At 40.8% G+C, this 16475-nt stretch overlaps 1 protein-coding gene across 2 annotated transcripts in view; it reads left to right on the top strand.

The window, feature by feature from the left end:
- FBLN1 (fibulin 1) overlaps positions 1-16475 on the top strand; it is an 82503-nt gene that overhangs the window by 56692 nt on the left and 9336 nt on the right. For both annotated transcript variants that reach the window (XM_069806908.1, XM_069806910.1), the window contains exons 15-16: positions 2461-2603; positions 4609-4740. In XM_069806908.1, coding sequence (XP_069663009.1) covers positions 2461-2603; positions 4609-4740 — 275 coding nt within the window. The remainder of the gene's footprint in view (positions 1-2460; positions 2604-4608; positions 4741-16475) is intronic.

Genomic DNA, 16475 nt, shown 5'->3' with positions numbered 1-16475 from the left:
AAAGAAATAGAGCTGACACAGATGTTTATCTGTCACGTGTATGGTTACAAGCTGGATGGATCTAGAAACTAGTTTTATTTAGGAACTAACACAAATCACTCATGATCATTGTAATCCTCCGTTTCTGTATGCAGGGTACCTAATTCATGTCAGAATGGTTTACTCCAGTGAATCAGAAGTGAGAATCATGAATGTAAGTTTTACTTAGGACTTCATCTTAAACAAATTCATGGCTTTATTGGATGAGAATTTCAGAAATGTATGTGTTTGCCAAGTTTTGTTCCAGCTGAAGTCAAGAGTAAAGCCCCCTTCCCAAGAAGGGGTAAAGGCAGACTAATAGTGAATGCTTCATACACTCAAACCACAATGTTTTTGCATACAAATTCTATTATCTAAATACAGCTATGAAAATTTAGGATGCTCTATGTATTGTACCAGTACTTCTTTGGTAATAATGTCCCAAAATGAGTTACGCAAGCTACTGATTATTGGTGTCCCTAAAACCTTTAGGTGGTGCTATATTTATTATTTATGTTATGTAATGCAAAGAGACTTTTAAAGAACTTCTTCAGAAATTGTAAACACGTTATTGGAAGTAACACCAGTCTGACTTAGGTGTTGGGACTCCAGCTCAGCAGGATCCTGAGGAGAGATGCAGTGTTTGTTTGTATGGCTGCATAGATGTAAATGTCTACTAAACGCCTCTACAAACAGTGAGGAAAAAAAAAAGGGAAAGAGGAAAACACACACAACGAATGTATGTTTTGCCTCAATTCTATTTGTTACATGTTTTGAAATAGACTATTTTACACAGGAACTAGACTGTGAATTTAGCTGATTCTTATTTCACAGACGTGAGGGTCAGCTAGCTGGAAGTCCTTTCTTAATTTGGCAGCTGACGTTTAAAATAAGGGGATGGAATCTGTTATCGTAGGTCAGGCTCTTATGTCCATATATCCAGACTTAATTTGTTCTACAATGACCAGCATGACCAGCAGAAAGCCCTATTCTGTTCCCTGTGAGATGCCTAGGAAATGATGAAATTTTGTACCCAGGTAAAGGTGGGAAGTAAAAGGTCACCCCTGGCCTGTATCTCCTGGCCAGTCTCAAAACATCAACTACAGAGTGAGAATAACAAGCCAGACTCAGCTGGTGTAAATTAACCCAGCTTCATTGCCTTCCCGTGGACTATGCCCGTTCACATCTGTTTGAGCATGGTTTCCTTAATGTTGATTCATGTTTTCTCTTTTATCCTTACTTTAGCTTCATACAATATCAGCGTGTTTGGCTTTGTCTTCTTTGATGAGCAAATGTGGGTAGCATATAATAAGAAGTTACTGATGTATTTATTACTAATAGAGCCATAAAGTCCCTTTGAACATCTGAAAAAAGATGACTTGTAGGTGTGGACTTGGGTAACACATTGTGAAAACAGCAAGAACCATTTGTTTCTAGAGGTATCTGACAAAGTAAAGCTTCCATTTTTGTTTCCCTTTTACTCAGTGAATTTTTCTTCCTTTTAATCTTTTAGTTCCCCCCCACTGACACTGCAGTCTTTTCTTTTTTCCACTTAGAAATATGAAGAAATGGGCAGGTCAAAGTTGAGATCATTTGTGGGGCTTAGTCACATTGTGAGTCCCAGCATAGCCCTTTCATCTCTCATGAACACAGACCGGGTATTGTGTGAAGTTCTTGAACTGTAAGTGACTTTAAATTCACTCTAGTGGACAAGGGTGAGAAGAAGTCATTTAACTTTTAATAGACTTTCAAGGACGAATGAGCAGCTGCTTGAGATGGAATATGAAATGACCCTTACCATTTCCCCAAACTCAGAATTCAATCTTTGAGGTTTTAAATAATGTGGTTAACGTCTTTCCTCCCCCAGTTCCCATTCCTCTCTGTTGTCTCAGTTTAGATGGAAAGGGCTGTGTGTGGAAAAAAAAAAGTCATCAGAAAGGCTTTTCTGGCTCTTGCTGCACTGAAAATCATGAAAGAGGGTTGGTCCTTCGGATATTTCCTGCCAGATTTCCAGAATGGAAACAATTGTTTCTGCTTTGTGTGACTGATTATCACATAGAGTACAAAAAGGCTTGTGCAAGTAAGTGTAGCTCCACTGAAATGGCTGAGACCATGCCAGGACACTGCAGCTGAGGATCTGGGCCTAGTTGTTTGGTCCTGTTTGTACTAGGAAAGCAACTTTACGTGGCATCTTATGCACTACAGTTCTCCCTGTTTTTACATGCCTGGCTTGAAGAACTGGGTTTGAGGGGGTTTTGACTGCAACTCTTAGCCAAGCCAAATTTTTCAGTGGTCCAGCAGTTCTGATGATCTGCATTAGTCTAAGTTCTTGAGGTGAAGAACAAACACTTATATCAATTATAATTTCTAGCTCCCCAGATTGCAAAACACAGAGTAATTCATTTGCAGGGTGTATATGCATCTCTCTCTCGTTTCTCTTAGTGTCAGACTTGAAAAGACAGATACTATCCGTTGCATTAAGTCTTGTCGACCAAATGATGTCACCTGTGTGTTGGATCCAGTCCACACAATTTCCCACACTGTCATTTCACTGCCCACGTTCAGAGAATTTACAAGACCTGAAGGTAAGTGGTTTGTTCCTTGTTCCATTTAATAGACTACAACATATAAAACCTCCACCGGAAATCCTTGCCTAAAGCCAGACTAGCTACCAGTGCAGTAAAATGTTTGCACAGTTCCAAATTACAGTGTACTATTCATTTAATTAAAACCTTCGATATCCAGGAGTTTTAATTTTATGGGGCAAAGAAAGTCATTCTGAGCTCTAACTCATACAGCTTCTCAGTCTAAGGAAATACTGAGTCTGAATTCCTGTTTACCACATTTACTCACATAATAGCTGTGTGCCGCATGACTTTTTTCTTCCCTTTTTTGCAGATTTTGCCATAGGAAGTCGGTGCTCATTGTATTTCTCTCATCTGTTTATGGTCTGTTGTTCACTATTGACAGGTGGTTTGTTCCAAGAATATAGTCTTTATCTACATGCAAAGATTAATCACAAAATACATTATCTTGAATATACTCTCTAGTACTGTGATTCGCCTATTTTTGACCTATGAAAAAAATAAGTATTTTTTTTTTTAAATGTAGAATAAAGGAAGGGAAATTCCAAGGACTGGACAGAAAGTTTTTAAGCTAAGATTTTCAAAAAGCATCCAAGTGAGTGGCTGTCCAGTCATCCAAAGTGAGTTTTCCAGCCCCAGATGCTGCACTTTCATGGGCATTCGTGTGTTTCTTGAGTTTCATCAGCCCCTGCAGTACCTGCAAGTTTTTAAGTCCTGCAGTTTCTTAAGGATCACACTCACTTTGCTTAGTTCACATATAAACTTACAGATCAAGAGCCAATTTTTGCTCCTTGGCATTTGTATTCATTTTCTGGCAGCTGCACTGGGGATTGCCTACACATCCAGAAGTGGGATGACTGCCTTCAGCCCTGCTTCTCTGTAGGACGAGCCACTCAGCAACTTACTGCGTGCCACAGACACAGAGAGAGAATAAGGGGATGGAGGAAAGGAAGAATATTTTGGAGGGGTTTTTAAAGGTCTTAAATCCCTATTTCTGATGCACCCAGAGTCTCAGCCTTGCTATCTCAGAAGGTTGTCCTAAATGAAAGCCAAAGCTGATTCTTCACTTCTGTACCAGGCAGAAGGAGTAGGGCAAGAGACATCCCAATCCTTGTTCATATAGGAACAATTTAGCCACCAGTAACTTAGCTGCGTAGAGCTGCTATAGATTGCGTCAGGCCTCTTTCAGACCTTGGCTGGCCCTACTTCACAGGGAACGGAGGAATGCCCCATAGCCACTTCTACTCCCATACACACCCCTTCAGCTTCACCAGGTGCACTGGCAGCAGAGCTAAGGATTTGGCCCAGGATGCTTCCCAAACTGTTCCCTCATTAGTCCATCCTCATGATTTAATAAAAAGAGATGAGACCTAGTGATCTGAGAGTACTACCAAAGCCCAGAAGACGTTCCTAAACTGAATTCAATGCATGGCCTTGGGTGAATTCTTACAGCCCCATGGTTTACTGTCATCATCTGTAGAGCAAGGATAATCATGAGAATAATAATACTTAACCTCCCTCACAAGGGGCTTGAAAAATAGTCTCACTTTTTAAAAAACCTAAACCCCTCCTCCAGTACTCAAAAGGACTCTGTAATATTTAATGGCAATACATTGTGTAACTGCCTAAGGGAATCAGAGTTCAGGGGTTTATCTGTTTGGTCCCCCTCCACTGCCCACCCTGTGGACCCTCAGTGTTGTCCTCTTTGGGTACATGCTGGAAGTCTGACTGGTTTCTAAGAGTAGTCTTTCTAGACTCTAAATGTAATAGTGTTTTGGCTTCAGGGCTTCTTGGATGGTGCAGGAGGAGAAAATAAATCTATCTGAATCCTCCCTTCCCCCAGATCTTCTTTCTTTCCATTTTAAAGGACAAACTGGGAGTGGTGGCGGTGGGGGTGTCGTCCACCAGCTTTGAGGGCAAGTCATTTTGGATCAAATTCTGTCAGGTTCCTCAGTGGTGTTTTCAAATACTTCTCAGTACATTCTGTGATACTCTTTGTTTGCAGAGATTATTTTTCTTCGTGCCATCACACCTACATATCCGGCCAACCAGGCAGATATCATATTTGACATAACAGAAGGAAATTTAAGGGATTCCTTTGATATCATCAAGCGTTACATGGATGGTATGACAGTGGGTGAGTAGCATGTTTTCTGTTTACTTTCTTCTCTCAATAATATTGTAGAACAAAGTCAAAGAAATTAAGTAATTAATTCCCACCTTGATTTTCAAGCCTGTATTGATTTAATATTCTCCAGTCCAATATGTGTAATTTGAACTAATATCACAGATAACTTTTTATTCAAAATACTGGAGGCCTAACCTTTAATTTGAGAAGTATTTTAACTTTTTTTCAGAACTGGGTCTAATTACAAATGCAAATGGCTTAGCTTTAAAATGATGAGGTTTGCCCATTATAATCAAACCAAATATAAAATATGTAGTATGTCAGCAAAGAGACTGTAAATTTAATTAACTGTTCTTTCGTGTTTAAACAGCATTGCACCAATTTCTGGATAATAATCAAATTTTTAAAGCAGGACTGAATTTACCAAAACTGTTACCTGTTTTAATGTTTAATGACAGGCTGGTTCATTTTAAATAAATACCTCTGTTGAGGGTAAAAGGGATCTGTCAAATGCTGTGGTTTAGAAGAAACTTCAGAATGGAACATACACATTTGATTTACAGTCTCAACTTGGCAGGGAGGAGACATGGCAGGAGGTATACCTGTGTACATGGGTCATACACTAGACCTGCATCTCCTTGTTTAGCAGGGAAGGGCTGCAACAAAACCTGGGGTCGTACTTTCTGGTAGGTTTCTTTCAAAGCAAAGCCCATTTGGGGGATATAATGCATACTGTATCCAGTATGTAATGTGTAAAGTGTATCTAGCATATATACATCCATGCATACAGATACATATTTCCAGTGTATACTGTAGCTTGGCTCTCGCTCTGGGACCCAACATACAAAGGAGTAGCTGGCAAATTATGTGAAGGTTGCAAAGCAGGAGCGGGTCCTAGCTGATGTGCTGCTCTGCCCAATGTGTGTTGCTAGTGCAGTGGCAGGGGAATATGCTGTGATTCTCATGCTTAGAGAATGAATATGCTGGGTATTAAAAAGTAGTATGTGATTTTTCTTTATTAATGTTTATTTATGAAAATAAAGGATGACTCTTCCCGGTGAACATTTGTGTTTCAGTTTGTGAATGTGCAGGTTCAGCTCAGGTTTATACATGTGCTTCTGGGCTTTCTAGCAGGACTTGTCTGGATGAAAAGAAAAATGACTGTTGTGCTTCTTCCATGCTGATGGTTTGTGAAAAAGTCATATTTAGCATGATCTGAAGGTGGCACTGTTGCATTTCAGAAGCATGATAGTGCAGCGTCAACTGTGCAAAGGTTTTATGAACTGTAGATAAAAATCATAAGTCATTAGGTTTATATTTCTTTATCAAACAGAAGTATACATGTGAATGCTGAGAAAGAGGGAGAGTCTGTTAAAGCAATATGATAAGATTACAGATTTCAGGTATTGGGTTGATTCTTTAGAAGAGTATAAATGTTATCAGATCCCGCAGTAGTTACAGTAGTTTGCTTTCCGTGCTGTGTACTTCTTTCTGTCTGAAATAAGAAAGAAGGATGTGTTTAGAAATTTGACTGGCCAAGGTATTCGCCTGAGGGAAGCGTTTCCATTTTGAATAATAGGACTGCATGTCAAGGGTATTTTACTTGGTAAACTGAATATCTGCCTCACAACGTTAGGAGAGAAGGGATACTCTTATACACCTGGTTGAGAGGATATGATATATGCCTAAGTACATTCCCAGCTCTGCAAAAGAATTGGGTAACATTTTCTTTACCTCAGTTCCCCCATGTGCAACACGGAGGTGATAAAACATGCCTACTACTGTCTTAATTAATTCTTGTATCTAAGAGTCTTAATTAATTCCTCTATGTAAAAGTACTTTGAGATTAATGGATGGAAGCTGCAAAGTAAACTGCCTGCAGCAGAATTGGAAAAGGAAAAACAAAACAAAACCCCAGCTGATATTACCTGGAGGGGCAGAGGTTCAGGACAGCATGTTGTATGTGTGAAATTAGGTTTGCAAATAATTCTGCCAGCAGCGGTTTTGCTGCTCTCATCATAATATCGTTTTTCTTGTTATTAATAATCAGAATGTTAGGTGTTCCCATAGAAGTGCTGGGAAGTTTTCAAGACAAATAAATAAGATGGGATCCTAGTCCACAGGAGTTCACAAAGTGAGTCGCTCTTGTAAAGAAAGGGGAAGGGTTTGTATAAGGGTGGAAAAAGACAAAGGGCATAGACAATATCAGAAAGATTTACTGGTTATCAGAAAGCTTTATTGGTTATCCCATTAAGTTACAGGAACATCAGAACTGTGGGGATGTAATATAGGGACTCTAGCAGAGCAAATGTCCAACTAGCCCAGTAACCAGTGTCTGACATATGGGCCAGTAACAGACAGCTATACAGGAATCTTTCTCCAAATACAATGTTCCAACTTGCTGCAATCATCAGTTTATATGCTTCTGGGAAAGCACACCTGGACTGTCATGCTTGATGACCACTGATGGACATATGCCTCTTGAATCCGTGTAGCCTATTTTTCAATCTTTTTTTGCTGCCTATATTGTAGGGGAAAGAATACATTTACCCTGAAAATAAATCATAGATGCATGGGTAAAAGGAATAATAAGCATGTTTTATTCTGTTGTAATATTTCAGGAGAAATGACTAGAGTATCAAAGCTATTTTATCTGCTAATGGAAATTAGATCACCAAATATCTTTTCTCTACAAGATAAATTTTTCTACAAGAGAAAAGATAGAAAAACTCTACAGGAGCTTGTTTTGGTTTGTTTGGTTTTTTTTAAAGAAAAGACATGGGTTAGCTCAGAGAGAGATGAAATGCATAAGAGTACATGGAAAAAAGCAGGAAAGCAGTTATTAGTGTTACTGATAGAGCTGAGTGTAATAAACCTTGACTTGATGTCAGAGAAGAGGAAACCAATGAAGGAATTCAAAGAAAGGAGGGAGCACTAGGAAAAGAGGGGAAGAAAGGACAGACCAGTGAAGATGCTCCTGCAGGAAGTCCTTCATTAGTAAAACAGTTTTTTGCTAGGTTGTCACAAACAAGAAGAGAGATGAAGCCTTAAGAAGGACCTGCATCTAAACTGTGTGTGAATGGAAAGGAACAAGATGCCCTCAAAAGTGTAACACTAAAAAAAGTGAAAAGGTACAGGTTTCTTTTGGTAAAGGTTTGGAGAGTGGGAGGAGCTGTTAGAGATGGATTTACAGAAGAAAAGTGAGGACTTCAACGTTGACAGAGAATTGTGGACTGAAGAGAGTCATGTCATCAGCTTTAGCCATTATCCCTTTAAGTTGACACTGAGACATCAAGGAGAAGATGTTAGTGAAGCTGAGAAGTATGTGGGATTGGATGGAGAGTGGCTGATCAGGCTGGTTTGTGATTTGTTGATGGAGAGATAGCAGCTGAGGTCATAGGAGGAGATGAGAGTGTGTAGGAGCAGGTTGTGAGGAAGGAAAAAGAAGAAACTAGAAACAGAGGAAAGAGCTGCCCCAGGGAATGTTAGAAAAAGAAAGAACACGGTCTCCCAAAGGAGCTGTAGGAGGAGGAGGCACAAAGGTAGGAGAAGAAAGAGGCACAGACAGTATTGCAAAGTCACGGAAAGAAAATACATCAAATGGGAATCAATGATCAGCAGTATCAGACATGAAGGAGCCAAAAGAAGTAAGAACAGACTCCAAAACTAGCTGTGCTGACCTACAGGAAGTATCTTCCAGTGGAAGAGAAGGAACGAAAGCCAGCCTGCTGGACTGGCAGTGCGTAGACTTCATGCAAGCTGAAGAAAAAGAATTGTGTAAAAAGTTGCCTCCAATATTTCTACTCTATTGTATTAAAAAGAGATGCGAAACCCCATTCTTCCCCAGTTCAAGAAGTGCTGTAGGCTCTCTGTTGCCTGGTGTGGTTATAGGCCAAGGTGGCACTGAATCCAAAAGATACTGTTAATAACTGACATCACTTATTAGCATGGGTGGGAGAAAAGCAGAAGTGCAGACCTATCCAGGTTTGGGGTTTTTTTAAAAGCTTTTATGGACTTTTCACTGCATTCCTCTTTTAACCAGCTGTCAGTGAAAAATGAAGAATGCATTTTCAACCTGTACAAAAATGTCCTATCAATGCCTAAGGTATTATCAGATACTATAAAACATTTCCCCCCTCAGCTATGCATTCATTTCCTTAGGTGACTGTAATACCACCTTGTACTCTGGTAAACTTCAGGAAGATTTTAAAATTTCGTAATACAGCTAGAAGTGGTTTTGATAGGCTGAAATCTTCCATATTGTATTTGATACTAACCTAAGCATATATTCTTGCCTATTAAGCAGAATGGTACTATTCTTATCAAAAACATCCAGCGCCAATACAATTATAAAATTTCACTCATACCTATAGAGCTTCTCAGGGGTATTGCGCTGGTGCCTGAATACACTGATTATCAACAGTTGCTTATAATTTTACAGATAAGGTACTACTGCTCTCCATTGCTATTTGCAAGGATTTCACTGCTATCTCTGTCCTGACTTTCCAGCCTCTTTTACACATGTGATAGTTCATGATGTTACCTTTGAACTGTTACAGAAAGTGTCTCAACTACTGATAGCACAACACTGGATTTGTTAGTAGTCTAATTTCTACTATGCTGTCATGATTGTTTAATATGTTCCAGAGGCTGGGGAGAGACTTTTAAAAAATGATCGGAAGGTAAACAAAACCAGTCACCATAAGAAAGTGTGCTTGGGGGATCCCATATTGGTTGGGGGCAGGAGAAGGAGACTGGAGGTATATTTGACTTTTTGGGAAACTTGTCCTTAGCACAGGGGTGTCTTGTAAGTGCTTTGGACATTCCCAGTGTGGCAAGTCTTCTCACAGTCCACAACGCAAATGTTTGTATGGTCTGAGATTAAGTTCAGAGTCACGGGATTGCAAAGGATTCGGTTCTGAACTTTGTCCCTGGACCCACTCTGCAGTGCCGGGCAAGTACCTTCACATTCCTCTCTGCTTCTCCCTTATCCTCTGTTGCTCTAGACTCTTTATCTTTGGGCCAGAGGCTGGCTGGCTCTTACCATGCATTTGTTACGGTGTTTAGCATAATGAGATCCCCGGACTGATTTGGGCTTCCTGGCACGGCTGTGATGCTGAAAGTAGCAGTTCACCTACAATTGCTTTTCTGTGGGGAAGTGGAGCCTAGGTGTAGGCAGAGCCAGGGCGTCCAGAAGAGCTCTGCTGTTCACAGGGGTGAGGATTTCAGCACATACGTTATCTTCCCTTGTGGATACTCTTACTAGAAAGTAAGCAACAATAGCCACCTTTTGTCATGACTATAATGTCATTAGCATGAAACGACAATGGTGTCTGGCAATACAAAACCGATGTTGTCCAGTCATTCACAGTGAGTGCACAGAGCAGGGACATAATTCAGCAGGTTTTTCGACAGGCTCTTCCAGCCTTACATTAAAAAAGACACAGTCCCTTTCAGTATCTTTGTTCTGGTTTCATCTAGGCTTGCCCCTTTCACAAGAGGAGCCCCTCAGCAAAGAATATTTTGTGAGTTTTTCTCTATGCCAGGTTGCCCTGTCGAAATTACTAGCTACGCATTTGAGATGAGGGTGCCCAGAAGCCATTTGGTAAATGGGAGCCTAGATTTATTGCCTGAACCTGCCCTTTCGGGATGCTGATGACTGCGCTGTTCAGTAGTCAAATCTCTCAACACCCTCCCTCCCCTCCAGAAAAAATGTCAGGCTGGAGAGCTCTTCTGGAGGCAAACAAGCAACTTGAGCAGGAGGTGAATTTTCATTTTGTATCCGAGAAATGCTGAAGGTGCTTTTCTGGTGAGAATGAGTCTCGTGCTCAAGTGGAACAACCTTCCTAATGCCAAATTTCACTCTAGCACATGGCAAGTATCTGGTTCATCAAACGCTCCTCCTTGATCAATGTTCATCTCACCCCTCGGGTAGGAAGGTGTAACGTATTACAAAAACATTCATACAGACCACCTTCGGTTACAGTTTCCATAAAACCAGCAGACAAATAAATCACACTGCAACTCTGACGAAGTTTTGTGAACTGTGGCGTGAAGTATAAAACCTGCCGACCTGGGAAAGAAATGGACTGAGTCAGGGAACAGCTAAGAGGACCACCGAAGGTCCTCGGTTCAGATTACATAGCATGCATTTTTTGGTATTAATTTTAAATGGTGGGCTGAGATACTACATAAATGAGCAAATAAAGCCAGATTTGGAATCCAGTACACGGAGAAACATACTATAGCAATTCCTCTGAGAGATGTCTGTGTGAATTCAGCCTTCTGAGGTGCTTTGCCCCAGTTTAGAGTAGTCAGAGACCTGCTTTTCTGACAATTTCCAAGCGTGAAATATTTGTGCGACTGATACAGCTGCTTTTGCTGCGGCTGCTCCTGAATTTGAGTTGATTGCAAACATCTCATTCCTGCAGTAGCACCTACACACCCTATAAAAATGGAGACAGAAGATAAGAGACTCAAGGCATATCATAAATCTTTCCCAGTATGATGCACAGATGCATGGCTCACTTAAAAAAAAACCACCCTAACTTTTGTTTTTAAAGGGGTCGAATGTGGTGAAGTGACCCCTTATTTCAGCCTTATTTTGAGAATTTGGTCAGGGATTAACACACATTAAGATTCAGAAAGCTTGCCTTGTCAGAAGTTCTGCTAACAATACCAGCAGAGCTGTTGCCTCTAGGTGATGACTGAGCAGCTATATAAGGGCTTTCATGTCAAATCCTCGGGATTAGGTACTTTTTCTTCCGTGGTAAATTGAATCACAGAGCCGTATCGTGCTGTGTGCCATAATGTGGCTTTTTGCCAAGAAATGCTTAGGGTTACAATAATTAATTGCTCAGGTGTCATGGATATGCTACTGTATCAAAACTTGGCTGAAACAGAATAATGTGCTTGTGGGACAGGTAGGGTAAACTAAGCTGCTCTCACTAAATGGAGAGATTGCATGTACGTGATGATGTGCCATGATGGATACTAAACGCCTGTAAATAAGATAGTGGGAATAAAGTATCGGGAGGCTGATATATGTGATTTTGCATGTTTTGGACATTCAGCCTTGAAGTTTTTCCACCTGTTTTTGTAATATGTAAGATTCTTATACTACATAAAGCATGTCACGTTCTCAAAGGTGGAACAGGAAGGATTAAAAAATATATGGTGGAAACTATTTTTTAATGAGGCTACTTCAAGTACAGTTATTGCATTTTCGGCATGAGTGATTTCGCAGCATTGTCAACATTAAAACCCATTGCAAGGTTTGGCTGGAAGGCAAACCAGAGATCTAAAAGCACTTCAAGTTTGCCAAACCAAGATAAGAGCACATCTCTCTGAAGTTATTTGGTATCCTTAATAAAGATCATAGTATTTGTAAACTAGCCAAACCTCAGTAAAATCAAAGGTTGTTTTTAATTCTTTCATAATACCAAGGCTCCATATGATCCAACATGACAGATAATAGCTTTGAAAATATTTACCATTTGTTTCTGGCCAAAAAATGTATTAATACCATGAGGCCTCTTTATTGCCTCTTTATTTGATGCATTTCAGCAATCAAAGCTTTCTAGAGAATCCCGAGTATTAATGAAATTAAACTTCATTGAGTGGTTGAAGGATAGCATTTATAATAAATTGAATCCCAAATTTCTGAACTGTTGAATAAGGCAGAAAGATCCTTTTTCATGCTGAAATGTAATTCCTGTACTGTAATTTCCATTTTCTTTAGAGGTGAAACAAAAGGCAAAAAGAGAAGCAGATTCAGTTTTAGCTAAACTTAAATGAAGACTTGTACCCTAAGTGGAAACTTCAAAGGCTATGAGTACCTGGAGAGTTTTAGACACAATTGTTTGGACAGTCTTTAAAGGAGAGCTTTGTCTTTATGTGGCTTTTAAATGATTACTGTGGTCAATAGATACTCTGAGCATGGGAGAGATCTGAGCAATAGGTGTTGCTTATGGTCGCAGGCCCAGGCCCATCTAGTTACGCTACTCTTTTTTTCCGAGGGGTGTCTTGCCCTACGCCTGATCCTCTTTTACATCTCTCAGAGAAGGATACAGCACAGCTTTGAGCTGCACTGTTGGGTAGTGGTTATTGAATCGCTCTAGGGACAGAGGCGTTTTTGCCTGTTCCTGAGATAACACGCCACTGCGTTCAGCGCTGTACCAACTGGCCCAAGTCATTAGAAGCCCTGTTTATGCCACTGGTGCAATACTCACTGTTACAGTACCTAAATCACCGTTGCCTTTCTGTTCCCTAATAGAGGACACTGGGGTTGTATTCAGTGATCTAGAACTTTGTTGGTGCTCAAAAGGGAAATCCCCCTCTCCTGTCTACCTCTGAACAAACACTCCAGCCCTTTCCTTCTTGTCAGCGTTAGTGCTTGTGCGGCAAGCTCCATTTTTTATTCTTTTCTTTCAGGTTTTAATCCAATAGAAGGGATGGAGGTTATAGCAGGACCACTCTTTTTGATCAGCTTAAGCCAACAGTGGAATTCCCCTGAGTGTCATGTAGCTTATGAAAGTGCAATTTTATGTGTCCAAACTGAAGCATTTTATAAGCACTTGGTTGCTCAACAGTTTAAAATTAGGCCATTTTTTAGGAATTTGAATAAAGATCTGGGAGGTCCATGTTTGAAAAGTACATGGTTTTTAATATCTTGTCCCCAGATACTTCAGCAAAGATACATATAGCCAGCCACATTCCTGTGAAGCAGTTCTCCATCAGCATGGAAACCTTGTTAACATCCAACTCTAACTTGATCCTCCAAATCTATTATTTTGTGAAGTGTTCACCATCAAACTTGAATGAAGGTCTAATTCACAATGTTATGAGGGCAATATACTTCAAAGCAAGAGGAAATCTATTTCAGTACTTGTATTTTGATTAATGAGTTTTCTGAATCCTTTAACCATATTTATGTTTGTCAGGTGTGGCAGCTCAAGGATTAATGATATCTTCAGAGCTATTTTTCTGCATATGATTTGATGCCTGCAGTGACGATTACCAAGAAATATTTCATTTTCCAAAGAGCAGGCACTTATTAATAAAACAGATTATATCAGAAACTATAGAGCATCACATAGCAGGAGCCTACATTGTTATTGTCACAAATAATTGAGAGAAATATAAATAGCTTTCACAACAAAAAAAAAAAAGAGAGAGAAAATGAAAAGGACTATTTAGCTTTAGAGATATGGAGGAATCTAAGGTGTACATTAACTTTCTGAAGTCAGCAGACATCTGGTGGTCTGGGAAATGCCTGCAGTTTGACAGCTAGATTGTGCCTTTAGGCACAGTCATGAACTGGAGAGGACTGGAGGAACATAATGCCTGTGAGACTGCCTGTGGAGGCACAGCCCACTGCTGTGAAGGGCAACAAGCAGGGCTTCTTCAAGTACATCAACAGCAAAAGGAAGACTAGGAAAAATGTGGGCCTGCTTCTGAATGGGGCAGGAGACCTGGTAACAAAAGACATGGAGAAAGCTGAAGTATTCGATGCCTTCTTTGCCTCATTCTTTACTGATAAGACTAGCCTTCCGGATTCCCGGAACCCTCAGAGCAATAGGAAGGTCTGGAGCAAGAAATACTTACCCTCAGTGGAGGAGGATCAGTTTAGGGAACATTTAAACAAACTGGACATACCCAAGTCCATGGGAGCTAATGGGATGCCCCCCCCAAGTGCTGAAGGAACTGGCTGATGTCATTGCAAGGCCGCTTTCAATTATCTTTGAAAGATTGTAGTGATCAGAAGTTCCCATGGACTGGAAGAAGGCAAATGTCACTGCAATCTTCAGGAAGGCCAAGAAGGAGGATCTAGGGAACTACAGGCTGGTCAGCCTCACCTCAGTCCCTGTGAAGGTGATGGACCAAATCCAACTGGAAACCATTTCCAAACATATTAAGGACCAGAAGGTGACTGGGAGTAGTCAGCAAGGATTTACGATGGGCAAATCATGCCTGACTAACCTGACAACCTTCTACAAAGAGATTTCTGGATTAGTGGATGTTGCTTATCTTTACTTTAGTAAGGCTTTCAACACCATCTCCCTTAATAGCCTTCTAGGCAACCCAAGGAAATGTAGATTAGATAAGTGGACAGTGAGGCAGACTGAAAAATGGTTGAACTGCCAGGCTCAAAGGGTTGTGATCAGCAGCATAGCTAGCACCCAGTCACCAGTGGTGTACCCCAAGGATCAATACTGGGGCCAATTTCTTCATTAATGGCCTGGTTGATGGGACAGAGCGCACCTTAACAGGTTTGAAGAGGAAACAAAATCACAGTGAGTGGCTGATACACCAGTGGGTTGTGCTGCCATTTAGAGGGACCTCGATGGTCTGGAGTAACAGGCTGACAGGAACCTCGTGAAGTTCAGCAAAGGGAAGTGCAAAGTCCTGCCCCAGGGGAGCAATAACCCTACATACCAGTACATACTGGGGGCTTACCAGCTGGAAAGCAGCTCTGCAGAGAAAGATCTGGGGGTCCTGGTGGACACCAAGTTGATCATGAGCTGATAACATGCCCTTGCGCCAAAAGCAGCCAGTGGGCTGCGTCAGGAAGAGCATTGCCAGCAAGCTGAAGGAGGTCATCCTTCCCTTCTACTCAGCACTGGTGAGGTCACCACTGGAGTGCTGTGTCCAGTTCTGGGCCTCCTGGTGCGAGAAAGACATGGACGTAGTGGAGAGAGTCCAGAAGAGGGTGATGAAGGTGATGAGGGCACTGGAGCATCTGTCCTATGAGGAGAGGCTGAGACAGCTGAGACTGTTCAGCCTGGAGAAGAGGACGCTCAGGGGCAATCTGATCAATGTAATGGGAGGGAGTAAAGGCGGCAGAGACAGACTCTTCTCGGTGTGGAAAGAAGAGTCAATGGGCACAAACTGAAATTCAGGACTTCCATTTAAACATAGGAAAAAACTTCCTTTCTTTACTGTAAAGGTGGTTGAACACTGGAACAGGTTGCCTAGAGCTGTGGAGTCTTCATCCTTAGAGATACTCAAAACCAGACTGAACACAGCCCAAAGCAACACGTTCTAGGTGACTCTGCTTTGAGCAAGGGGTTGTGTAGATGGTCTTCAGAGGTGCTTCCTGCCTCAGCTTTTCTGTGATTCTGATTCTGGATTGCAGTGATGTTGAAAACATGACAGGACTGGATTGCTACGAAAGGAAAAACTTTGCAGCTTTCACTCTACCAAATGCAGTAAGACATTCCCTAATGTGCAATGTTTGAAGCATTATATTTTCAAAGCTAAGATACATTAAGCAATTACACAACAGTTGATTCACTTCCCTTCTCCGCTGGCATGGTATAGGTCAGTAAGTACTCTAGTAACTATGTTGCCAGAGCAATTTAAGCACTGAAAATCATTACTTTGGCATAACCTTTTGGAATAAAGAGCAGCCTTTAGGAAAGGAATTTAATTAAACTTCAATGTGTGCAGAGCCACAAAGCTTTTTACAGAAAAAAAATGAATAAAATAGCCTAAAATACGTATTTTCTGTTTGTGACCAGGATGTGAATAATTTTTCAACCTTATTGATGAACTTTGTATATTTGTAATGAATACTGAATAAGAAATAACTTTTTTTCTTACAAATCTTAACATGACTTCTTTGAGTTGAGGTCTACAGAGCCAAAACACAATTTGGCTATATAGTTTTGGCTTCATGCTATAGATATGTATTTACATGTTGTAGACTGAGATAGTCTGGTATTCAAGCCTAACCTGCAACT

Source organism: Haliaeetus albicilla, chromosome 19 (genome assembly GCF_947461875.1).
Source record: "Haliaeetus albicilla chromosome 19, bHalAlb1.1, whole genome shotgun sequence".
NCBI classification, from domain to species: domain Eukaryota; kingdom Metazoa; phylum Chordata; class Aves; order Accipitriformes; family Accipitridae; genus Haliaeetus; species Haliaeetus albicilla.
Note: the sequence above shows the minus strand (reverse complement) of the source record. Positions and strands in the feature narration are given on the sequence as shown.